General features: G+C 40.6%; 1 protein-coding gene across 1 annotated transcript in view; it reads left to right on the forward strand.

Moving 5' to 3' along the window:
* The first annotated feature begins 2,463 nt into the window (after positions 1-2,463).
* LOC136867144 (transmembrane reductase CYB561D2) overlaps positions 2,464-26,931 on the forward strand; it is a 35,019-nt gene continuing 10,551 nt past the window's right edge. Inside the window, exon 1 of the mRNA XM_067144254.2 lies at positions 2,464-2,740. Within this exon, the coding sequence (XP_067000355.1) occupies positions 2,468-2,740 (273 nt within the window). The 5' untranslated portion in view covers positions 2,464-2,467. The remainder of the gene's footprint in view (positions 2,741-26,931) is intronic.

Raw genomic sequence — 26,931 nt, forward strand, 5'->3', positions numbered from 1 at the left:
CTGTGATCAATTAAAACTGTATTCGTAGAAACCTTAATGTATTTCAAAGTTTGTGTGTGCTAAAACATTGCATTCATTTCATCGTATTCATTACAAACATTACGAAAGATTGTGTACGAGGGACTTGATTAATTTATTTTCTTTGAACTGTGATTAAGTGAAGTTACGCACGGTTGAACCTGAACGTCACAGAAGGTTCCAGATTTTGTGTTGCCTATAATTTCAAGTTCGTCAATGACTATTTCAGTTGCTGAACAGTGCTAACTTTCATTATTATCACGGAACTGTGATTCTGAATTTATTTCTTCGAAGTAATTTGTGTCCAACACTTTGACAGTGGAACTTGTGCATTTAACAAACAGTGTGGTGCCACAACCTTCAGTGCAGTGTTGAGAAGAATTCTATAGTGAGGGGAAGGAGCTCAGTGACGTGGGACGACGCCGACGCTGAGGGACGGCGACCGACGCTGACGGACGACGCCCTTCTGTAGATCATTCTGGACACTCCAACTCCAACTATTCGTCCGTACAGGTGATATGATTTATCTGTTTTTCTTGAATAAACTTCAAGTTCCACTTAATAAGAACTTATTGCATTACCCTTCTCTCTCCCTGACTCTCTGAGCATGAACCGTACACGCCCGTGCGTCAATCCATGTTCTCCACTAAGCTGAAGTACGGGCGTTCCTGTTTCAGTATGTATGAAAAGCTGAGAGCGCTAACGGATTACTAACATACAGGATAGCGCCACAGATTAGCTGTGCGCGAGCAGCTCATTCTATCTCATCCTGTAAGCCTGAGCTATCCAACGTTCGTGTGTACTGAGGCACATCTAACTGCTTGAGAATTCCACCCCCACACTAACTGCTACTATATCTCCACCCTCTCACCTCCACATACCAAGTGACTGCTGCTCAAAAGAGCTGCAGTTTAAGAGGTAACTTACGACAAATCAGCTCGTCTCTTATTGTCGGTTTTCTAGATGGGGGTCACCATCTCACCGCCAGATAGCTCCAGAGTTGACATCGAATCAACCCTCAGGTCCAGGAAAAATTTCCCTGACCTGGCTGGGAATCGAACCCGCTGCCTCTGGGTGGAAAGCAGGCACGTTAAACCTTGACCGCGGGCCGAGTCTTACAACAGGGACTTTGTTTTATCTATGACGGGGATTGTCACTCGCCCGGTCGCCAGCGCTGCGAGCCTCTCTCCCTCCTTTGCAGTCTGCTGAGAGCTTTATCAGCGTGAGGTTCAGTTTAATCAAGTGTTCACGTGGTTAGTGATCAGCGTGTTGTTCCAATTCCAATGTCATTACGTAAGCGTGTGTATATACATAATATTTTCGTACAGTACAGGAAATCTTGTGCGATCTAGACTCAGTTCTGGTCGAGCGCTGGCCGCATTACGGCAAAGTGCTTGGCGGGAGACAGGCTCACAGCGCAGGCGAGCGGGCGAGTGACAATCCCAGTCATAGATAAAACAATCTCTTTCTTCCTCCTCTTTTCCCACATCTGTGGCGTCGCGGCCTTGTTTTACGGCCGGATGCCCTTCCTGACACCAATCCTGTATGGAGGGATGTAATTACTATTGCATGTTTCTGTGGTGGTTGGTAGTGTAGTGTGTTGTCTGAGGAAAGTGTTGAGACAAACACAAACACCCAGTCCCCGGGCCAGACGAATTAATCAGACGCGATTAAAATCCCCGACCCGGCCTGGAATCGAACCCGGGACCCTCTGAACCGAAGGCCTCAACACTGACCAGTCAGCCAATGAGTCGGACATCATAGATAAAACAATGCCCCTGTATAATATTAAGACACAGTCAAATAAAAACGGGTAACCTGGCAAAAATTTTAGTAGAACATTTCGTACCTCAAAAGTAATAATAATAATAATAATAATAATAATAATAATAATAATAATAATAATAATAATAATAATAATAATAATAATAATAATAATAATAATAATAATAATAATAACGTGTACATAAAACTGTACAGTATGTTGCTGATAACGTTCACACTGATGAGGATTTTTTTCAAATTGTAACAGGACTTGTCCAAGACCAGAACTCTTATTTTAGACTAGATGCCCTCCTTTTCGTCCCTAGCGAAAATTCCTCCCCAAATTGCCAGGATGTAAACAATGCAATCAAAACGAAGCTACCTTACCGGCACTTGCTGTACAGAGGCCATTGATATAGTCAGTTTGTTTCCCATGATAGTTCATTCCCCCGTCTTTTTTTTATTTTTTCCCTACATAAACATTGAGAAGCTGAGAGCGCTCACGACTTACCAACGTTCAGGAAGCGTTTTTATATTCCGCAGGCTTCTCCATTCTGCGACTGGCAAGGGCGCGCGGAGTGGTGATGTAACACAAAACTTGTGCTAGTTCCCTTCTGGTGCTGCTTGACGCTGCTGTGAAGATCAGATCAGCGAATTAGACAAACGTTCGCTGTCGCGTGTCAAGATGGAACAAGTACCTTTATCAAATGTCGCTGAAGGAACCGGAAACAAGGGAGTGAATTACAGTGCCGCAGGTGATGAGACCAATGTAATTGAAGATTCCACTCCAAGGAAAACAGATAATACAGCTATCAGAACAGACGAGAAAAGGATGATAGGACAAACGATTAGCGCTTTAAATCATCTGTTAATCGCTGGCATTACTATCTATATTATAGCTAATAGTTTTGAAAAATACAGTTTGTTTTCATGGCATCCGTCGTGCATGACTGTAGGGGTAAGTTATCCGTACTCATTAACCTGCAAATACAAATTGTTTTGAAATGTGTCTTTGACAAGTGTCAAAAATTAGAAGCTTAGAACTGCTAAGATATTAGGTACCTGTCTAAATACGAATACTTTAAAATGATACTACGAAATGCCTAGTTATCTGATAGTTGGTGTATGAAACAACTATGTAAGTTATATTCTCTCTCAAAGAAATGTTTATAGTATATAGGTCGACAGTTCCTGTGTCGGTGACCTCAAACATAAACACGAACCCTGACCCATGCTGCATTTTGTAGAGATGAGGAAGGGATGTTTACTCATTTATCTGAAATCGCTTTTTCTTCTTTTATGTGGACCATGACCTGTTGTATGATGGTATTTTATTTTATTTTAGTGGTAGATATGTGTAAATGATCAATTTTTAAGGGAAAATCAGGTGTAGTGCCCCTATGATTTCCCCACCTCTGGTTTAGTCAAGTATTGTTTCACTTCTAATAACATTTATATTGCATAATTTTAAAACAAACATTTACTCGTTCCCCAGAACACTCCCAAAATAAGCCATTAATGACCCAGATAGGTATCAGACCTCAAAACTCTGTATATTATTATCCTTCAGATTTCAAACTATTCAATTACTATGTAAATTATGTTGGATTAGCTTTTAGGAGGATATTGGGCTACTAATACCAAGGGCTTCCTGTGTTTGCATGTGATATAACTAGCAGGATTGAGTGGAATATGTGAAACAAGTGGATAGCCGTCTTAATAAATAACAAATTTTGTTTGCAATAACTCAGGGTCCACCTGGGAAATTAGGCCATTGCCATTGTACCCATAAAGGCAGCGATTAGCTGTCGTAGCAAGTAGCATGAGTACATTGAGGGCCTAAGTCTGTTAGCGATGATCAGAATTCTCATTTAGTGGTATTCCCTTCGAAGGTTGTTCCTGTCAAGTGGCCTATGGTAGGCCTAATTCCAGTGGAATTTTTAAAGCAACTAAGTAAAACTTCTATAAATCATACATTGGACAGTATATTTGTAGAGGCATAATTTGTGAAACTGGAACTTCTAGTTATATCAATTCACTTACTACCAAGAGTTCGAAGGCTGGTATTTCACTAGGCTTCTATAGTTTCTATGAATCTAGAACAACTGTATCAAAGACATCCTGTTAATATTAATAAAAAAAATTTTTAAACAAGAAACATTTCACATATCGGTATCTCATAGTAAAGAAGTCTTGTATCAAAACTTAAATTGTTTCATTAGAATGCTTATATAAATCTAACCTCAATTAATAATACTGTAAGCAACGGCAAAAATCTGACAATATTGTAATGAGGAGATACAAGTAAAACTAGGTAGAATTTTAATGTGAATTGTTGGAGACTAGTTCAGTTCTATTGGAAGTATTGTATTAAGCAAAGGAAATTGTTAAATGCCAGTGACCATTATGTAGGCTACCTTGGCACAGGCCAGAGTAAAGTGTAGCTTCCACTGAAGTCCCAGTCTCATCCATGGCTGTGACAATATGGAAGCTGCTGGGGTATGGGTGGTGCTGAGTACTGACATTCAGAGCATGACTAGTGCATCTGAGTATTATGAAAGGTGCTGCTCATAGGGTCAGTCGTGCTGCAATAGCACTTTCTGACCCAGTGAGGAAAGCAATGGCAAACTACCTCACTCCTAGTCTTGCCTAGTACGCCTCATTTCGGTGCTGCCATTGGTTTTTGCGGTTTCCTTATAACCGCATAACCTTTGATGGTGCTATTTGAGGATCCAACCAGCCTCTGGGCTGATGACCTGACAGACACACAGACACCGTAGTTTTAATAGTAATGATGATAACAATATTTCAGTACAGTTTTTCTGGTAAAAAAGAAATTTATTTCGTTGGAATACTTTCAAACAGTATATACGTCCATCTTCTGTAACTGACTTCTGGGTTCTTTTCTTGTATTGAAACTTGTATTTCCATGGTTTAATGCAGGAATGAATGAAAAAGGAAAATGTGGATCAAAATTATTAATTCTATATTTTGCAGCTCATATGGATCTCCACTGGAAATATCATTGCTGTAACAGCTAATATCTTCCTCTTTACTTAGGAAGCCACCTGGAACATCATTATCATGAAACATAGATTTGAGTCCACTTTATTTTCATAATAGGGTGAATACACAAACTCCCCAAGATCATTTCCTTGGCCACTCAACCATTAGTTAAGACAGTCCTGTCGAGGACACTAGCCACTATGAGAGGGTTGCAACAAGCATGACAGTCAAGGCAAATTGCTGTTGGTGATTTACTTTGCTCTGCGTTGGTGTGCTGTACACACAGACTATCCATTGGCAGCTCTGAATATGTTCCCATTTTCACACCAGGTAAATACTGGGGCTGTACCTTAATTAAGGTCTCGGCTGTTTCCTTCCTGCTCCTAGCTCTTTCCTGTTCCATTGTCGCCATAAGGCCTATTATATTTGCGTCGGTGTGACTTGAAGTCTCTTGTAAAACAGTAGCCAATGAAAAGAACAACACCTAACCTTGAAATGGAAGTTCCTATGTTCGATTTATATTGTATGTAAAATGAAAACACTATGCTTGTTTATATTTAAATAGCTGTTCACCAAACTAATTACAAATGCATATAACTAGTAGATATTTGTATTTTTATAGAATAAATTTACAGGTTCAGTAACTGAAATAATGTTGAGCGTGCTTTTCTTTTTTTTCTTTTTTAACATTCTCACAGATTAAACATTGCACAGGATATCCTAAACTTTGGCACACTCGTTTTTCCTAATTACGTCAAAAGAACGTCTTACATAAGATGAGGAGGTTGAGACATTTAGATTTAAACGCAGCCATCACAGCATGCAACATTCTTATGCCAACTTTTACCGCGTTGGGAAGTGCAATTTATGGTAGAACTGTCTATCAAACCAGTCACAGTGTTGAATAGTCTGGCCTTGACTGTCATCAATGTCTCCTATGACTTAGTTTGCCATGCCTGGCTTGGGACCATGACTACTGATCCCAGAGCTCAACACTATAAAAGACAAAAGCAAAAGTAAAGCCACCATATCTTCTCAGGCTGTGAAGGACCATGGCAGTGTGGAAGGTAAGAGGTTCTTTTATGTGAACCCTGGCACTAAGTGGGATAAAGTGATTAGCTCTGCCTTCTAGCCTTTGTCCCCAGGAATTAATTGGGTACTCATTTCTGGTGTAGTCTTACTGAACCCTAGGGTCATATGTCTCTTGAGAAGTGGAAATCATGTTTCTAAATCCCTTAATTTCTTGTTGGGGAATCAAATTCCCTGTCCTTCTGATTGAACCAATGACACCAATACTGCCTTAGCTAGACGAATCCCCTTTCACACAATATACCAAACTAGATTATCCTTACATCAATAAATTTTCAGCCTTACTGCTGTATGAAAGCAGAAGCTGGAGGAATTCTACAATATAATTGATTGGTCAGTAATAACAAACTTGAAAGGTACAAGAATGACTGTTGAGGAAGAATTTGGAGCAGTGGACATTCATCGATTCACCAGATTAATAATATTTATTTAACCTATCATTAATGTTGAGGAACATAATGGAAGACTGTGAAACTACTCTCAGCCTCTCTCTCTCTCTCTCTCTCTCTCTCTCTCACACACACACACACACACACACACACACACACACACACACACATACTCCTCTCTCTCTTTCTCTCTCACACACATACTCCTCTCTCTCTCTCTTTCTCTTAAATTCTTTAAAGCTTAGAAGAATACATTAACTTACAAGGAACACTCCCCTTGTTTGAAGTGGAGATTTTGTTCCAATTACAGAGGTTGCAGGTTGAGGTGGTGTGATTCTTAGTGAGCGACAAGCTGCTGTCAGATGGGGCTTCCAAACAAGAGTGAAAAAATAGGGAACCAAGAAAAACCAAACGGTGGCAGTTTCACATATACTGTATATATAGAGAGAATGTGTGTGTGGGTGTGTTGTGCATGGGTGAATTCACAAGTTGTACCAGCATGACTGAATTTAAATAAAACTGTACCAGGTTTTGTAACACCAGTGGTTTTCATGAACATACTCAGTACCAGCTGTACTTCCACATTCATTTAAACATAGCCCATGTTGTGCATGAACAACTGAATATGGAAAAAAATTACTGTGGCATGTGTTTTTTCATGCCCATGCACTTTAACAAATTTGTCTTTAATGTACATTTTTTGGTTGGGGTTCGTGGTTTACATAGTCTTGCTACCATAGTAGCAGTGACCAGACCTCCATGCATGGAATACAAAGCCAACTATTGCTAAGTGGAACTCTTGAAAACTGTTAAAACCGTTTCAGTTTCTGAGAACACACCACCTCAACCCAAATGAAATTTCAATTTCAAACAAGTTGAGTGTTCTTTATTAGTTAAATTGTGCACTTCATTCATTCATTCATTCATGAAAGAAGTCTGACAAGATGAGAACAAATATAGTAAAATGTTGTACTTTTAAATTGGCGTACAAGGGAATTGTTTAGGTTGGACCAGACAAATCACAAGGAAACTTGGGTGAATGATTAGTAACATCATCAGCTTAGTGTTGTACCACTGGAGCTAGGCCCAGTTTTAGAATCTTCGATCACCAGTTTCTTCGGTCCTGGGCATCAGTTGGACGATTGCCCAGATTCTGTTGTCCTTGTTGATTGTGTCCTGCCATCGTTGCTTGGGTCTGCCAGTGGTTGTTGGCCATCGATGGTAAGGTTATATGTATTGGCGATTGTTCCAGGTACTGTTCAGAAGATATGGCCACACCACTGTAGTTGCCCTTCTTGTATTTTATTTTGAAAGGGGACAATACTAAACTGCTGCCTACGAGTGTCGTTTCAAATGTGGTCCTGGAGGGCGACACCCATTGTCCAGTGAACCATGCAAATTTCCATTGCATGAAGTGGACTTTCGGTAGTTTGGTTCATGGGCTAACCTTCTGTGATATATAGTGCCATTAGATTTACAACAATTGGTAGATCTTTGACTTCAGGTGGATTGATATTCTACAATCACACAAGTACCTGTAACTTCCCTCCACTTTGACCATGTTGCTCTGATTGTGCTCTTAACATTACTGTCGATTCCACCCTCACCCTACAGGTATGCTCCCAGGTATCTGAACAAGTTATCTTTCTGAAGATCTACACCATTAACTTGGATGGAACCATTAGCTGGATTTATTTCCAAATACTTCCATTTTCACAGTGTTAAGATGAAGCCCTTACTGCAAAAGGCAGTCGGCCCATGTCTATACTTGTCCCTGGAGCTCTTCCCTAGTTGTAGCTGCAAGCATGATGTCACTGGTATATAGTAGTGATGGGACATTCGATTCATTTTACTGAATCAATTCATTTGACTCCGTTCACGTTACTGAATCGATACAGTGATCCGATTCATGGCACATTAGTCACCGCTCCTACTGCATCTGTGTAGTATGTGCTAGTAAGACAGCGGCAACAGCATTCAGTGCTCGCAGCTGCCATCTGGTCTTCATACTTTGAACTCCTTTCTTAGAAAAAAATGCTAGTCACTCTAATGCATCAAAGGTTTCCGGCGATGCAGGGTGGGAAAGGTTAGGATTAGTAAGGTAGCAGCCATGGCCTGAATTAAGGTACAGTCCCAGCATTTTCTGGTGTGAAAATGGGGAAACTACGGAAACCATCTTAACAGCTGCCGACGGTGGGATTCGAACCCATCATCTCCCGAATACAAACGCATAGCTGCGCGATACTAACCGCACGACAACTCGCTCAGTCATTTTTCAAAATATGTATTTTTCTCTCAGCTGAGGATTTTTTTAATTGTCATATTTTGTATAGGCTACCTGAGATGTAAAGTAGCCCGCTGGTTTTCTTATTCAACATACTGCTGGTTAAGTTATTGCGTCTGTCCACATATGATTGAAGTCGTGTGCAACGATGTGACATATGAACTGAGAGAATACTGAGCCGTTCTTCCCAATATAAAACAGGTACTTTTGAGTGGTCATGAGCATGACTTATAGTCACAGGGCAGGCTAGAGTCGAGTTTAATTATCAAATGTCAACTAAGTTATAATACTAAGATTCACTAAATTAATAAATAGTATAATCTAATAGCCTACCTACTTACTAGCTACTTCAGAATTATGTTTTGACTACCTTTTTAACACTGCAAATAAATCCATCTATTATTTAAACCTCCCTGTAAGAAGAGGACAGTGAATGCAAATGGGTATTGTTTTCAAATGAGCTGAGGTCGAGAGGCCATTATAGCATACGATTCTTTCATTGTACCATGGCTCACTGTATGTCTCACTGCAGCGGAAGCTCAGCTCTCCGCCAGTGCCCAGAAAGCTGATAAGGAGCTGTGTGTATCTTGTGTCTCACTGAGCTGTGTTCGTTCACGATTCTTTCGGTGTACCATGGCTCACTGTATGTCTCGCTGCAGCGGAAGCTCGGCTCCCCGCCGGTGTCCAGTGACATAGATGTTGATTCCCACAGGGAATCTGAAATATTTGTCCTGAATGAGTAAATTTATAATACCAATATAAATGGTCCGTTATTGGACATTACAAATTTTCCAGCTAACTCATTCTTGGTTGCCAGCGTTTCGCTCTCATGTGCTAGGGTGGGCTCATCAATTGGTCTCTCTTACTTTGTACTTCTGACACGATAAATAAATAAATAAATAAATAAATAAATAAATAAATTGGTACCTAGCACACCTACCAATACTACCAGGCATCAATTTTTGATAATGTGACAAAGTCTCTTAGTGCATTGGCACTGCCGGTGGCTCCAGTTAGCCTACGCAGTGGCCTCCACGGTATACACTAGCCAGCGTATTGGTAGGTATGCTAGGTACCAACTGATGAGCCCACCCTAGCAGATGAGGGTGAAATGCTGGCAACCAAGAATGAGTTTGCTGGAAAATTTGGAATGTCCAATAACGGACCATTTATATTAGTATTATAAATTTACTCATTCAGGACAAATATTTCAGATTCCCTGTGGGAATCAACATCTATGTCATCTGATGGCCAAGCAGGCATCAATTTTTGATAATGAGACGAAGTCTCTTAGTGCATTGGCACTGCCGGTGGCTCCAGTTAGCCTACGCAGTGGCCTCCACGGTATGCACTAGCCAGCGTATTGGTAGGTGTGCTAGGTACCAACTGATGAGCCCACCCTAGCCCATGAGGGCGAAACGCTGGCAACCAAGAATGAGTTAGCTGGAAAATTTGTAATGTCCAATAACGGACCATTTATATTGGTGTCCAGTGAGCCGATAAGGAGCCGTGTCTATCTTGTGTCTCACTGAGCCGTGCTCATTCACGATTCTTTCTATGTGCCATGATTCACTGTCTCGCTGCAGCGGAAGCTCAGCTCCCCATCAACGTCCAGTGAGTGCGCCACTCAGCACTGTCCGCTGGGAGTAAGCTGAATCGTGTGCCATGAGCTCGCCGTTCCTGTGAATCGATTCACTCGGACACTTGATTGAATCGATACACTGCTTCGAATCATGCATTCAGTAGCCAACACTAGTATATAGCAGTGTCCATGGGACATAACAATGCAAATTGCGTGTTACAGCGTACATAATGAGGATGAAAAGGAGCAGTGACTGCCTAGATCCCTAATGGATGCCAACGGAAGTCATCAAAAGTGCCGACTGAGCATCTACCGTGGCTGGTACTTTTTGATGTTTGAGTGGAGCAGTCAGTTTTAGTTAATGAGGAGCTCTGAAAAGCCTCCGTGGCTCAGGCGGCAGCACGCATCCTCTCACCTCTGGGTTGCGTGGTTCAATTTTGGTTACTACATATGAGATTTGTGCTGGACAAAGCGGAGGTGGGATAGGTTTTTCTCCAGGTACTCTGGTTTTTCCTGTCTTTCATTCCAGCAACACACTCCAATATCATTTCATTCCATATGTCATTAATCATTGCCCCAGAGGAATGCGACAGGTTTTGGCAGCCGGCACAATTCCTAACCTCGCCGCTAGATAGGGGCTTCATTCATTCCATTCCTGACCCAGTCGAATGACTGGAAACAGGCTGTGGATTTTCAGAGGCTCTGGAACTCTGTGGTCACGTAGCAAGTAGCATATAAGTTGGTGTAGGACATGGTCAAAGGCCTTCTCCATGTTGAAGAAAGCTAGATGTAATGGCTTTCTTTTCTCCTGGTGTTTCTCTAGTGGCATCAATGTGGCAAAAATCGCATCTGTAGTCCTGGAATGTTTGACGAATCCGCATTGGTTGATAGTGAGAGTGACGGATACTACAAAGATGCTGGTAAAGAATTCACTCGAAGATCTTCAGGGTGTGATGCAAGAGGTAAATTGGTTAATAGCTTGAATACAAAGCCACCCCTCCTCTTTGTTTAAAAAATTAATTACTGTTACACAAGATGTTCAGTCAGTAGGAATTTGACCAGACTCAGTTATGGCATTAAAGTCTGTGAGCCAGATAATAGTGGTTCCCTGAAGTTCCTTAAGCTTCCACAGATCACTGGGACCAGGTACTTTCAGGCTCTTCATGTTATTAATGTCTCTTTCTACTTCTATGGTTGTGATTTGAGGAAATGGACCTGCAGTTTTCATATCTTAGGGAATAGGCTGGTGAGGAGACTCTATATTTGAAACCTCACTTAAGTGCTCTTGCCACCATTTCAGAATTGCACTTCTGTCATGTAGCCTATGCCCATCCTATGCAGTGATCAATTAATATATTTAACAAATTTAATGATAATATTTTTTTCCATAAAAACAACAGTAATCAATTTCATAATTAAAATTACTGAAAATTAGCTGGGGATCTCAGAGCTCTTAGCTGATGTTGATGATGTAGAACGACCTTACGTGTGCACTGGAGAAATATACTGATAGTTCTATTTTAAAACTATACAACACACTTCATATCGAAAGAGAGATTTTGACAACGCACCAGAATTTCACCCTGTACAAATCTATTTTACTTGTATAAACCATGTATATATCAAAATATTAGGGTTTTATACTTCTTTAACGTTTATGATGAAGGCTAAAATGTTATATACTGTTGTGTGAAATCTTGGTCACCTATATAGCCCTATAAACACCTATAAACATACATTCCATTAGTGTAATCTTTTATTAGCACAAATGAGGAAACTTCTGGATTCCTGTTCAGAATCCCTTGTTTTGTCATGCTGTGGATAGCCTATAGCCAGCCCCATGGTGTAGGGGTAGCGTGCCTGCTTCTTACCTGAAGGCCGCGTGTTCGATTCCTGGCCAGGTCAGGGATTTTTACCTAGACCTGAGGGCTGGTTTGATGTCCACTCAGCCTACGTGATTAGAATTGAGGAGCGCTCTGACGGTGAGATAGCAACCCCAGTCTAGAAAGCCAAGAATAACGGCAGAGAGGAATTGTCGTGCTGACCACATGACACCTCATCATCTGCAGGCCTTCGGGCTGAGCTGCGGTCGCTTGGTAGGCCAAGGCCCTTCAAGGGCTGTAGTGCCATGGGGTTTGTTTGTGTATAGCCTATGTAACAGTGGCAGATATGCATCAATGTTCTGATTTCATAATTTATCATCCTACCTAGAACTGCAACAACAAATTATTTTTTAAGTACATAAATATTGTTTAATGGCAGAATGACTATTATAATTAAATTTATGATGTCTTAATTGATCATCTTTCTATCGGGTTCCATTGCAATCAGTATAGTCCAACACAAACAGTTCAGTAGCCAGATATAAATGGATTAATCTGATTGGTAAAATTATTACCTATGAGAATAATGGGCATAGTCTTACTACTCTTTACACTGGAAACATTGACCGGGCTGAGTGGCTCAGATGGTTGAGGCGTTGGCCTTCTGACCTCAACTTGGCAGGTTTGATCCTGGTTCAGTCCGGTGGTATTTGAAGGGGCTCAAATTCATCAGCGCTGTATTGGTAGATTTACTAGTACGTAAAAGAACTCCTGTGGGACAAAATTCCAGGACCTTGGCTTCTCTGAAAACTGTAAAAGTAGTTAGTGGGACGTAAAAACAATAACATTGTTATTAATAGAATAGCGAGAGACTCAGGTTAAGATTGGAAATAGTGTTTTGTCAAATGAACCATATGAAAGCTTTGTTAACTTTTCCTGGGACATTTAGATACCACTTTAGAACTGTTGAAGTGAAAATGAATGTGCTCATCATTACCATCATCACCACCACCACCAGTGAACACTTCAAGTATGAAAGCTAATTACTTCTTCCACCATTTCTCTGCACCCTGGTGGGAGTCACAGGTGTGAACTGTGTCACACATGCAGATTTGGCCCTGTTGTACAGCTCGATGACTTTCTTGATGCCAATCCTATACTGAGGGTTGTAGCCTACTCACTATTGCATGTTTCTGTGGTGGTTGTTAGTATAGTGTGGTGTCTTGGGTTGTATGTATAGGAAGAGGAGTGTATTTAGACAAACCTAAGCACCCAGTCCTTGAAACAGAGAGATTAACCAGCTACATTGAAAATCCCCGACCTGACTAGGAATCGAATGCGGGGCCCTCTGAACAGAAGACCTTGACACTGACCATTCAGTCAAGGAGTCGGACAGAGTATGAAAGCTAACAAAAGTGGAATTATACACGCTGAGGAAATGGATTGAAAACGGTTACTTCTCAGTTAAGCTCATGTTGATAGCACAATCATAGAACATTACATTAGTCAAAATTTTCAGACGATCTTAATTAAGGTAGGAGACAAGAAGAGTGGTTCTCCCTGTTGAGGACCTGAATGTAGTCAGATAGTAGGGATGTTTATCGAGAAGGGTAAATAACACTCAGCATCTGATATTGAGGCTAATCACTTCCTTTCATCTGAAAGCTAGTTCATGTCCAACTGTGGAATCTATCCAAGTGGGTAGGCAGAAAAGGAGAAATGTACATTAAACATGGATATTAGAATGTGAATTACAACTGGAAGAATAGTGTTACGAGTCTTGCAGGAGCTAACCGCCTAGCTATTTTGTAGTGTAATTAGCTTGGATAATGTTAGAGATATGCCGTTTGCATTTCAGTTGATAGATAAAGGCAGAACTAGAACTAGGAACTGATATTGCTTATAATGTGTGAGAATGTTCTTGAGGATCGATAGATGCATCTTCAAGTCTCTATCATTTTATGTTCATTTAGAATCTCTTGGAAAGCCCTTGGAAAATAATCCAAAGCAAGTGGTGGTGGTTGCAGTGGGTAAAACAATGTGATTGGTGGAAGTAATTGCTATTTGAATGGGCAGAACAATAATGTCAACCACATTAAACACCTGAAAGGAAAATAAATACTTTTAAAGTTTGACTTAAGACTAGTTCCAGGGTCTCCAATTTGATACATTTATTGTGGTGATGATGGTGGTCATGTTTACATTGTATTATTTTTTATACTCATGTATCTACTTCTCCATACTATTCTTACCCTCTACTGTTCCCCCAAAATCAATCAGTCAATACTGATATGCATTTAGGGCAGTCGCCCAGGTGGCAGATTCCCTGTCTGTTGTTTTCTTAGCCTTTTCTTAAATGATTTCAAAGAAATTGGAAATTTATTGAACATCTCCCTTGGTAAGTTATTCCAATCCCTAACTCCCCTTCTTATAAATGAATATTTGCCCCACTTTGTCCTCTTGAATTCCAACTTTATCTTCATATTGTGATCTTGGGAGTACGGGAATGATATGGTGATGACATTCATTGATATTGAAAAGGCATATGACAGTGTCCCTAGGACGAAAGTTGTGGACAGTCTGGTGCAAAAAGGAATTGGACAGGGATTAATAAAAATGACTAGAGGGGAGAAAGAAGGGAAAGGTCAGATTAGACTTGCAGACAAGCCCCTGGAAGTAGTGGAAACGTTTAAATACCTGGGGAGTGAATTAATGGAGAATGCTCGACTGGATGCTGAGATTAGTAAAAGGATTCAAGCTGGAAGTTGTTTCTATCATAGTGTACGAAATATGTTATGGGACAAAGATGTGCCAATGGAAGCAAAGGATACTATGTACAAGATGTATTACGTACCCATAACAACTTACGGAGCAGAAACTTGGACAATGACAAAGAACGATGAGTCGAATACAGGCAGCCGAAATGAAATTCTTGAGGAGTATGATACAGAAGAGTAGACGAGACAAAATAAGGAATGAGAAAATCCGGGAAGAAATTGGAGTGGAAAAAATGAATGATAGAATAGAGAAGAGCCGACTAAGATGGTGTGGGCACATAAAGCAAATGAGCGATGAAAGAATGCCAAAAAGGGTGATAGAAATGCAAATCCAAGGAAGGAGAGGCCGTGGACGACCACGATTGAGATGGAAGGATACCATCCAACGCAGCATTATAGAAAGAAACCTGGACTGGGACACAGTGTTGGAGGAGGAGTGGTGGAAAGACCGAAGGAAGTGGAGAGGAACCATATTTGCCCCTACCCGGCTACAGCTGGATAAAGGGAAATGATGATGATGATGATGATGATGATGATGATGATGATTGTGATCTTTCCTACTTTTAAAGACGCCACTCAAACTTATTCGTCTACTAATGTCATTCCACGCCATCTCTCCGCTGACAGCTCGGAACATACCACTCATCTTCTTTCTCCCAATTCTTCCCAGCCCAAACTTTGCAACATTTTTGTAACGCTACTCTTTTGTCGGAAATCACCCAGAACAAATTGAGCTGCTTTTCTTTGGATTTTTTCCAGTTCCTGGATCAAGTAATCCTGGTGAAGGTCCCATACACTGGAACCATACTCTAGTTGGGGTCTTACCAGAGACTTATAAGCCCTCTCCTTTACATCCTTACTACAACCCCTAAATACCCGCATACCATGTGCAGAGATCTGTACCATTTATTTACAATCATATTTATGTGATTACCCCAATGAAGACCTTTCCTTATGTTAATACCTAGGTATTTACAATGATCCCCAAAAGGAACTTTCACCCCATCAACGCAGTAATTAAAACTGAGAGGACTTTTCCTATTTGTGAAACTCACAACCTGACTTTTAACCCCATTTATCAATATACCATTGCCTGCTGTCCATCTCACATTTTCGAGGTCACCATCGCAGTTGTTCACAGTCTTGTAACTTATTTATTACTCTGTACAGAATAACATCATCTGCAAAAAGCCTTATCTCTGATTTCACTTCTTTACTCATATCATTTATATATATAAGAAAACATAAATGTCCAATAATACTGCCCTGAGGAACTCCCCCCTTAATTATTACAGGGTGAGATAAAGCTTCGCCTACTCTGATTCTCTGAGATCTATTTTCTAGAAATATAGCAACCCATTTAGTCACTCTTTTGTCTAGTCAAATTGCACTCATTTTTGCCAGTAGTCTCCCTTGGTCCACCCTATCAAATGCTTTAGACAGGTCAATCGCGATACAGTCCATTTGACCTCCTGAATCCAAGATATCTGCTATATCTTGCTGGAATCCTACAAGTTGAGCTTCAGTGGAATAACCTTTCCTAAAATCGAACTGCCTTCTATCGAACCAGTTATTCATTTCACAAACATGTCTAATATAATCAGACAGAGTGCCTTCCCAAAGCTTACATGCAACGCATGTCAAACTACTGGCCTGTAATTTTCAGCTTAATGTCTATCACCCATTCCTTTATACACAGGGGCTACTATAGCAACTCTCCATTCATTTGGTATAGCTCCTTCAAGCAAACAATAATCAAATAAGTACTTCAGATATGATACTATATCCCAACCCATTGTCTTTAGTATTTCCCCAGAAATCTTATCAAGGACCGGTTGTCTTGAAATGTCCTGTCAAATCTATGTATCCTTTTTGAATCCTGCTACTGGTACATCATGTATATATTTTAATTGAATGTGAATAATTTAGACTAGCCATTTTGACGTTATATACAAGAAAATTGTAATAGTTTTAATTGAATGTGAATAACTGTTATACTTAGATCACAACCATTTGACACGTTATACAAGAAAATTGTATTTAACCATGTATTCTTAAAAATTGCATTAATTTTAAGCTTGCTAATGGCAAATCAATCATATAAGTTCTAGGTCAATATTCCTAATTAGCCTTAAGATTCTAAAGTGGCTGAAGATGCTCTGAAAATGAGCGAAACATATACCATGTTTTAATAATTTAACAATAAAATAAGGATGAAATCCTAATTTTGTGAGCTAGTTGAGTATTGAATAGGTGGAATAATAAATTTATTGTTTTTACTTTCATTTGATCTTCAATATGGGTTTTAAAATGAGAATAGTCACTTGCAATATACCACTTAGTTGAGCAGCTCGTCTCCTTTCTCCCAAGTCTTCCCAGCCCGAACTTTGCAACATTTTTGTAACGCTACTCTTTTGTCAGAAATCACCCAGAACAACTCGAGCTCTCACCAACTTGGTGCAGTATCTCATTATTTCTGGGCTGATCACACCTTCTGCATTCTTCTGTAATTCACCAGTATTCTGTTTTCTTTCTCTCTCCATCAGCTGTCCATGTTTGGCATATATTATATAATAATACCATACTTTACATCTTATTCTTCTTCTTTTGCCACCGCTTTTTCCCACACCTGTGGGGTTGCGGGTGCGACCTGCGTCGCACATGTGGATTTGGCCCTGTTTTACGGCCTGATGCCCTTCCTGGCACCAACCCTATATGGAGGGATGTAATCACTATTGTGTGTTTCTGTGGTGGTTGGTAGTGTGGTATGTTGTCAGAATTTGATGAGGAGAGTGTTGGGACGGACACATACACCCAGTCCTTGAGTCAGAAGAATTAATCAGACTATAATCTATTAGTTTCATGGTCCGTATTGATAGTACAAGTATGAAGGATGAGTTCTCCACCTAATCAATACTTTATTTTACATAGTGTCAATAATTTACATAAAAACAGTACTGGTTTCGACCCGTAAATAGGTCATCTTCAGCTGTTAGAGAACTTACTTAATAGCGACTGTACAGAATAAACAGTACAATGCACCTTGAATAACCGTTGGACATGGTACTGGCATTTAACATTGGATATCTGAGCCTGACACCAGTATGTCAATGATTCTCCATAAACCCTAAGAATTGTATCCAATTTCAACCTCAGCAAACGGAACTTTTGTAATATGTGGTAATCATGGGGCCAGTGTAAAACCCTTCAACCCCATAACTGTACCATATGTATATATTTTAAGTATTTTTTAAAATAGTAGCACTCACTAACGTATTTTTCAGCAGTGATATAGACTGGGTATAAGCTATGTGTCCGTGAACTGGTCCCTGAACCTCTTATTCTAAGGAACACGACACCCCCGAATATTTTCGGCACTTCAAAGATCTCATAAACCGTTGGACATAATAGTGGCTTTAACACAGATAACCTGACATAAGAATACCAGTGATTCTTAATCAACTCCAAGAACTGTATCCGATTCCAGCCTCAATATATGTAATATTTGAAAATAACACCCTTAACCCCAAAACTGTACCATATGTATATATGCTAATATTAAGTAATTTTAGAATAGGTATCATGTTTATTTAATGGCATTCTTGTTTAGTTTTAATTTTAGTACTGTTTATTCTGTACAGTCGCTATTAAGTAAGTTCTCTAACAGCTGAAGATGACGTATTTACGGGTCAAAACCGGTACTGTTTTTATGTAAATTATTGACACTATGTAAAATAAAGTATTGATTAGGTGGAGAACTCATCCTTCATACTTGAATTAATGAGAAGCGATTAAAATCCCTGACCTGGCTGCGAATCGAACCCGGGACCCTCTGAACCGAAGGCCAGTGCGCTGACCATTCAGCCAACAAGCCGGACCACACTTTACATATCATCTTCAAAAATAAAATTCTAACATCTCTAATCTATTTCTTTTCTTAAGAAAAGCTCTCCTTACTTGGACTGTTCAACATTTTAGGTCTTCCTTGCTTCTACTATCATTGGATGTTCTTCAGACAAGATAGCAATATTCTACTTCTTGCTTCCTTCATAAGATTAAATGTGGGCTACTGTTACCCAGCTTTGATGCTGCAGTTGCAGGTGAATATGGGAGGGAAACTTTTCTAAAGAATGCTGGTTGAGACCTGCCCCATGGTGGTAAGAGTAGTGTGTCTAGAGTCACCAGATTTGTTTCCTGTCTCGTCCAAGGTTTTTAATCCTGACTGAGGGCAGAATGGGTTTCATTCAGCTTAGTGACCACCCCCCACCCCCTCTTATGGTTTAGTGGTAGTGTCAGCCTCCAAATCTCAAGATCGCAGGCTTAGACCTGGTACAGGTCATACAATGTCGGCATGTAGAAGGTCCCTGGTGATACATTTGGTGTTGAAAGTTTATTTTTAATATAATTATGTTTGTTAACATGATGACAATACAAAAATGTGCAATGTTTAAATAATTTAGAACAAGACTAGATTTCCCCCTACTGCTAATGTCATTACTTAAACAGTTATGAGTTATGATTGCAAGTGCCTATAGACACAATCTATATCATCACTTAAGAACCAGTACACCCTAATGTCAAAATGCAAAGTTTGCACCAGAAGGAAAAGAAAGCATATATAACTGTAAAAATTGTCCAGAAGTCTTAGAAATTGATTGCATATAATGAAATACCTCAGCTAACTTTTATACAAGAGAAAAAACATCATAAGCCCAAAGCTCGAGCTTCTATCCCGTTACACCTTCACAATTTATAAGCACACTAGCTGATGTACCCGTGCTTCGCAACGGAATTCTAAATTTTATGCAGAATTCTAGGTTAGGTAGTGTAAACGTTGTGAGCAAGATTGTATTAAGTTGCATAGCTCTTAATGTTGCCCTAAAAACACGACGGGGAAGTCACCAACGTCTTTTCTCATATGAAGAGTGGGTTAGGGAATTTTCATTGTAATGGTAGGCTTGCTTACCTACCGTCAGTCACAATCAGGTTGGGGAGTTTTCATTATAATGACAGACACTCACTCTCTGCCTGCCTTTATAGATTCTCAGAAAGACTCCCTTAGTGGTTTTCCCAACTGAAATGAACATGGGTCATTACAATGACGTCAGTAGGAATGGCGCGATTCAAAACAATGCTTTCATATGAAATACTCGATCAAATGAAAAACCACACATTTTCTCACTTTTAACGAACAATACTATGCTGCCAAACTAACAGTCCAAAGCTACAGAGCTGGAATGACCAAAACGCAGACATCCGTGATCCGTGAACAATCTTCGTCTTTTTTTCGGCGGGGGGATTCGAATAGTGGTTAGTCCCAGGGGAAAAACTATGCCCGTTTACTTATCCGTTTCCTGGGAGTACCCAATGAGTCAGAAAATCTCAATTCACTACACTGGCAGGAGAAAGAACTATCTGACGTGGAGGCAATTTTTCCTCCAAGCCAGAGAAGAAACCACATCTTTGCTGCTAATTTAGAATAAAAAGAATGTATATTTAATAAAAGTGAAGAGGAAGAAGCTTTTCTTAAGAAACGGCTCATTTCAGGGTTGAATTTTGAGTTATTTAGTGAATTGTGGTACTTTAATTTGGAATAGGCTTAAATTGTAATTCTAGACCAGTTCATACTACTACTCCTACTACTACTAACTGAGCCTCTGACTTAAGTGCGCACACTGCTCATTCAAAACAGCGCGTCAGAGTAGGTATCGAATAGCTGGCATACTATGATACTATGATGATGAAACTGCAGCCTTGCCTCACTCCTTTTTGGATTGCTGCTTCTTTTTCCAAAGCCCTCGATTCTTATCAATGCAGACTGATTTGTATACAGATTGTAGATAATTCTCCGTTCTCGGTATCTGATCCCAATCACCTTCAGAATCTTAAATAGCTTGGTCCAATCAACATTATCGAATGCTTTTTCTAGATCTACAAATGCATTGTACGTGGGCTTGTCCTTCTTGATTCGATCCTCTAAGATCAGACGTAAAGTCAGGATTGCTTCAAGTGTTCCTACACTTATTCTGAAGCCAAATTGATCTTCTCCCAACTCAGTTTCAACTTGTTTTTCCATTCTTCTGTAAACAATACGTGTTAAAATTTTGCAGGCATGAGACACTAAACTAATGGTGCGGTAGTTTTCACACCTGTCAGCACCAGCTTTCTTGGGAATAGGTATAAAAACATTCTGCCGAAAATCGGATGGGACTTCGCCTGTCTCATACATCTTACACACTAAATGGAATAACTTTGCCATGCTGGTTTCTCCTAAGGCAGTAATTCAGAGGGAATGTCATCAATTCCAGGTGCCTTGTTCCTATTTAGGTCGCTCACAGCTCTGTCAAACTCTGACCTCAAAATTGGGTCTCCCATTTCCATCAGCATCAACAGCCTCTTCTTGTTCCAGAACCAAATTATCTACATCTTTCCCTTAATACAACTGTTGGATATGTTCCTGCCATCTTTCTGCTTTGTCTTCTTTCCCTAGAAGTGGTTTTCCATCTGAACTCTTAATATTCATACACCTAGATTTCCTTTCTTCAAAGGTTTCCTTGATTTTCCTGTATGCAGCATCTACCTTTCCTAGGACCATACAACCTTCAACATCCTTGCACTTCTCCTTCAGCTATTCTTCCTTAGCTACCTTGTACTTTCTATCCACTTCATTCTTTAATCGCCTGTATTCTTTTCTGCCCTCTTCATTTCTAGCATTCTTGTACTTTCGTCGTTCATCAATCAGGTCTAGTATCTCCTGAGTTATCCACTGATTCTTAGTTGATCTTTTCTTCCTTCCTAACATTTCTTCAGCAGCCCTACTGACTTCATTTTTCATGACTATCCACTCTTCCTCTATTGTTTTCTTCAGCCTTTTCATTTAGTCCTTGTGAAACATGTTTCTTGAAACAATACCTCACACTCTTTTCTTTCAACTTGCCTAGAGCCCATCTTTTTGCATTCTTTCCTTTCTTCAATTTCTTCAACTTCAGATGGCATTTCATGACCAACAAGTTGTGGTCAGAGTCGACATCTGCTCCTGGGAAAGTTTTGCAATCCAACACCTGGTTTCTGAATCTCTGCCTAATCATAATGAAGTCCATTTGATACCTTCCAGTGTCTCTAGGTCTCGTCCACGTATACAGCCGTTGTTTGTGGTGTTTGAACCAAGTATTGGCAAGGACTAAATTAGGATCAGTGCAGAATTCAACCAGCCGACTTCCTCTTTCGTTCCTTTTTCCCAATCCGAATTCTCCTACTGTATTACCTTCTCTTCCTTGGCCTACCACTGCATTCCAGTCTCCCATCACAATTAGATTCTCGTCACCTTTTACACATTGTATTAAATCTTCTATCTCTTCATATATTCTTTCAATTTCCTCATCATCGGCTGAGCTAGTAGGCATATAGACCTGCACTATTGTGGGGGGCATTGGTTTGGTATCTATCTTGACAACAATAATTCTTCACTGTGCTGGTCATAGTAGCTTACCTGCTGCCCTATTTTCTTATTCATTATTAAACCAACTCCTGCATTTCCTCTATTTGATTTTGTGTTGATAATTTGGTAGTCGCCTGTCCAAAAATCCTGTTCTTCCTGCCAACGTACTTCACTTATACCAACTACATCTAACTTTAGTCTATCCATCTCCCTTTTCAGATTCTCTAACCTACCACAACGATTCAAACTTACAACATTCCACGCTTCGACTCGCAGAATGTCAGTATCCATCTTCCTGATGATTGCCCCTCTCGTGTAGTCCCCACCCAGAGATCCGAATGGGGGACTAGTTTACCTCCGGAATATTTTACCCGGGAGGAAGCCATCATCAGTACCTCATTCATACAGAGAGAGCTGCATGTCCTCGGGAGTTAGTTACGGCTGTATTTTCCCGTTGCTTTCAGCCGTGTAGCAGTATCAACGCAGCTAAGCTAAGTTGAGTATTATTACAAGGCCATATCATCCAGACTGCCGCCCTTGCAACTTCCGAAAGGCTGCTACCCCCCTTTCCATGAACCATTCCTTAGTCTGGTCTCTCAACAGATACCCATCCGATATGGTTGCACCTGCAGCTCAGCTATCTGCTTCATTGGGACACGCAAGCCTCCCCACCGCGGCAAGGTCACATGGTTTGCAGGAGAGGATCCCACAGCTTACAAACTACACATGTCAAGATGACTGGCCATTAATTTTCTGCTTTATGTTTGTCACCCTTTCCCTTGTATACACATAGCCTTTAATATATCCCCAGAAATCTTATCAACCCCAGGTGCCTTTCTGGCTTTTAACTTTTTTATCATTTTATAAATGTCTTTATTATCATAAGTAAATTTCAGTATATTGCCGTTATTAGTTGCCTCCTCCATCAGAATATTATCTTTATATCCAACTACCTTTACATATTTCTGCCTTTTCTAAGTCCTCGCATGTAAGTTCCCCTTGTTCTTTAATGATCCCAAGAACGTCCTTTCTGGAACCTGTTCCTGCCTTAAAGTAACTATACATGTCCTTCCATTGCTCCCTAAAGTTCATGTGGCTCACAATTATGTTTGCCATCATGTTATCCTTAGCTGATTTTTTCACCGAATTCAGTTTCCTAGTGAGCTCCTTCAATCTCTCTTTACTCCTGCAACCATTCCTAACTCTATTTCTTTCTAATCTGCAGTTCCTTCTTAATCTCCTTATTTCCTTGTTATAATGGATCCTTACTATTCCTTACTACTTTTAAAGGAACATACATGTTTTTACACCCCTCAACAATTGCTTTAAACCCATCCCATAGACTGTTTACTTTTTATTTACCAATTTCCATTGATCATAATTGCTTTTTTGAAATGTCCCCGTTCCCTTCTTATCTCTCCATATGAACTGGAGGAAGAGGAGGAACATGAAGAAGAAATGTGGAAGAAAACCAAACTGAAGATATATCAATGTTGGAAATAGAAGGGTATATAAAGAAGATGAAAAGTGGCAAAGCATCAGGTGAGGATGAGGTGGCTACAGAGATGATAAGGCAGCAGGACCAGTAGGGTTACATTGGATATATAGATTATTTTTAGTGATATGGAAGAAAAAAAAGAAGTACCAGATGATTGGAGGAAGGGTCTGATAATCCCAGTATTTAAGAAAGGTGATAAGAAAGAATGCAGCAACTACAGAGGGAAAACTGAGGACGAAAGTAGAAAAGGAAATAGAGGAAGAACATTATGGATTTAGAAGAGATAGATCAAATTTTGATCTAATTTTTTCATTTAGGAACATTATGCAGAAAAGATGAGGATTTACACGATGTGATCAAAAGTATCCGGACACCTGGCTGAACATGACGTACAAGTTCATGGCGCCCTCCATTGGTAATGCTGGAATTCAATATGGTGTTGGTCCACCTTTAGCCTTGATGACAGCTTCCACTCTCGCAGGCATACGTTCAGTCAGGTGCTAGAAGGTTGCTTGGGGAATGGCAGCCCATTCTTCACAGAGCACTGCACTGAGGAGAGGTAGCGATGTCGCTCGGTGAGGCCTGGCATGAAGTCGCCGTTCCAAAACATCCCAAAGGTGTTCTGTAGGATTCAGGTCGGGACTCTGTGCAGGCCAGTCCATTACAGGGATGTTATTGTCATGTAACCACTACACCACAGGCCGTGCATTATGAACAGGTGCTTGATCATGTTGAAAGATGCAGTCGCCATCTCCGAACTGCTCTTCAACAGCGGGAAGCAAGAAGGTGCTTAAAACATCAATGTAGGCCTGTGTTGTGGTAGTGCCACGCAAAACAACAAGGGGTGCGAGCCCCCTCCATGAAAAGCATGATCACACCATAACATCACCACCTCAGAATTTTACTGTTGGCAACACACACGCTGGCAGATGACGTTCACTGGGTATTCGCCATACCCACACCCTGCCGTCAGATCACCACATTGTGTACCGTGATTCGTCACTCCACATTACGTTTTTCCCCTGTTCAATCATCCAATGTTTACGTTCCTTACACCAAGCGAGGCGTCGTTTTGCATTGACCTGCGTGATGTGTGAAGTTTTCTCACCTCCCGCCGAACTGTCATAGTACTTGGAGTGGATCCTGATGCAGTTTGGAATTCCTGTGTGATGGTCTGGATAGATGCCTGCCTATTACACTTGACGATCCTCTTCAACTGTCGGCGGTCTCTGTTAGTCAACAGACGAGGTCGGCCTGTACGCTATCGTGCTGTGTGTGTCCCTTCATGTTTCCACTTCACTTTCACATCAGAAACAGTGGACCTAGGGATGTTTAGGAGTGTGGAAATCTCGCGTACAGACTTCTGACACAACTGACACCCAATCACCTGACCCCATTCGAAGTCCGCGAGTTCCACGGAGCGCCCCATTCTGCTCTCTTGGGGTTGCTGCTATGGAGTACCTGGCAGTAGGTGGCAGCACAATGCACCTAAGATGAAAAACGTATGTTTTTGGCGGTATCCGGATACTTTTGATCACATAGTGTATATTAGGGAGTGTTGTCATTCATGCTTGAATAGAATTGTGTGTATGCTGTCTATTGGGTCATACATACATACATACATACATTATCATTATAGACTGTTATGCCTTTCAGTGTTCAGTCTGCAAGCCTCTGTGAATTTATTAAACGTCGCCACAATCCTCGATTTGCAACTAGTGTTGTGGCCTCATTTAGTTCTATACCTCTTATCTTTAAATCGTTAGAAACCGAGTCTAACCATCGTCGTCTTGGTCTACCTCTACTTCTCTTACCCTCCATAGCAGAGTCCATTATTCTCCTAGGTAACCTATCCTCCTCCATTCGCCTCACATGACCCCACCACCGAAGCCGGTTTATGCGTACGGCTTCATCCATCAAGTTCATTCCTAAATTAGCCTTTATTTCTTCATTCCGAGTGCCCTCCTGCCATTGTTCCCACCTGTTTGTACCAGCAATCATTCTTGCTACTTTCATGTCTGTTACTTCTAACTTATGAATAAGATATCCTGAGTCCACCCAGCTTTCGCTCCCGTAAAGCAAAGTTGGTCTGAAAACAGACCGATGTAAAGATAGTTTCGTCTGGGAGCTGACTTCCTTCTTACAGAATACAGTCGATCGCAGCTGCGAGCTCACTGCATTAGCTTTACGGCACCTTGATTCAATCTCACTTACTATATTACCATCCTGGGAGAACACACAACCTAAATACTTGAAATTATCGACCTGTTCTAGCTTTGTATCACCAATCTGACATTCAATTCTGTTGAATTTCTTACCTACTGACATCAATTTAGTCTTCGAGAGGCTAATTTTCATACCATACTCATTGCACCTATTTTCAAGTTCCATGATATTAGACTGTAGGCTTTCGGCACAATTTGCCATTAAGACCAAGTCGTCAGCATAGGCCAGACTGCTTACGACATTTCCACCTAATTGAATCCCTCCCTGCCATTTTATACCTTTCAGCAGATGATCCATGTAAACTACAAACAGCAAAGGCGAAAGATTACAGCCTTGTCTAACCCCTGTAAGTACCCTGAACCAAGAACTCATTCTGCCATCAATTCTCACTGAAGCCCAATTGTCAACATAAATGCCTTTGATTGCTTTTAATAATCTGCCTTTAATTCCATAGTCCCCCAGTATGGCGAACATCTTTTCCCTCGGTACCCTGTCATATGCTTTCTCTAGATCTACGAAACATAAACACAACTGCCTATTCCTCTCGTAACATTTTTCAATTACCTGGTGCATACTGAAAATCTGATCCTGACAGCCTCTCTGTGGTCTGAAACCACACTGGTTTTCATCCAACTTCCTTTCAAGGACTGATCGCACCCTCCCTTCCAAGATGCCAGTGAATACTTTGCCTGGTATACTAATCAGTGAGATACCTCGATAGTTGTTGCAATCCTTCCTGTTCCCTTGCTTATAGATAGGGGCAATTACTGCTTTTGCCCAATCTGAAGGTACCTTACCAACACTCCACGCTAACTTTACTACTCTATGAAGCCATTTCATCCCTGCCTTCTCACTATACTTCACCATTTCAGGTCTAATTTCATCTATTCCTGCTGCTTTATGACAATGGAGTTTATTTACCATCCTTTCCACTTCCTCAAGCATAATTTCACCAACATAATTTTCCTCCTCCCCTTGAGCTTCGCTGTTCACAACACCACCAGGATGATTTCCTTTTACATTGAGAAGATGTTCAA

The sequence above is a fragment of the Anabrus simplex genome, chromosome 3 (assembly GCF_040414725.1).
Source record: "Anabrus simplex isolate iqAnaSimp1 chromosome 3, ASM4041472v1, whole genome shotgun sequence".
NCBI lineage: Eukaryota > Metazoa > Arthropoda > Insecta > Orthoptera > Tettigoniidae > Anabrus > Anabrus simplex.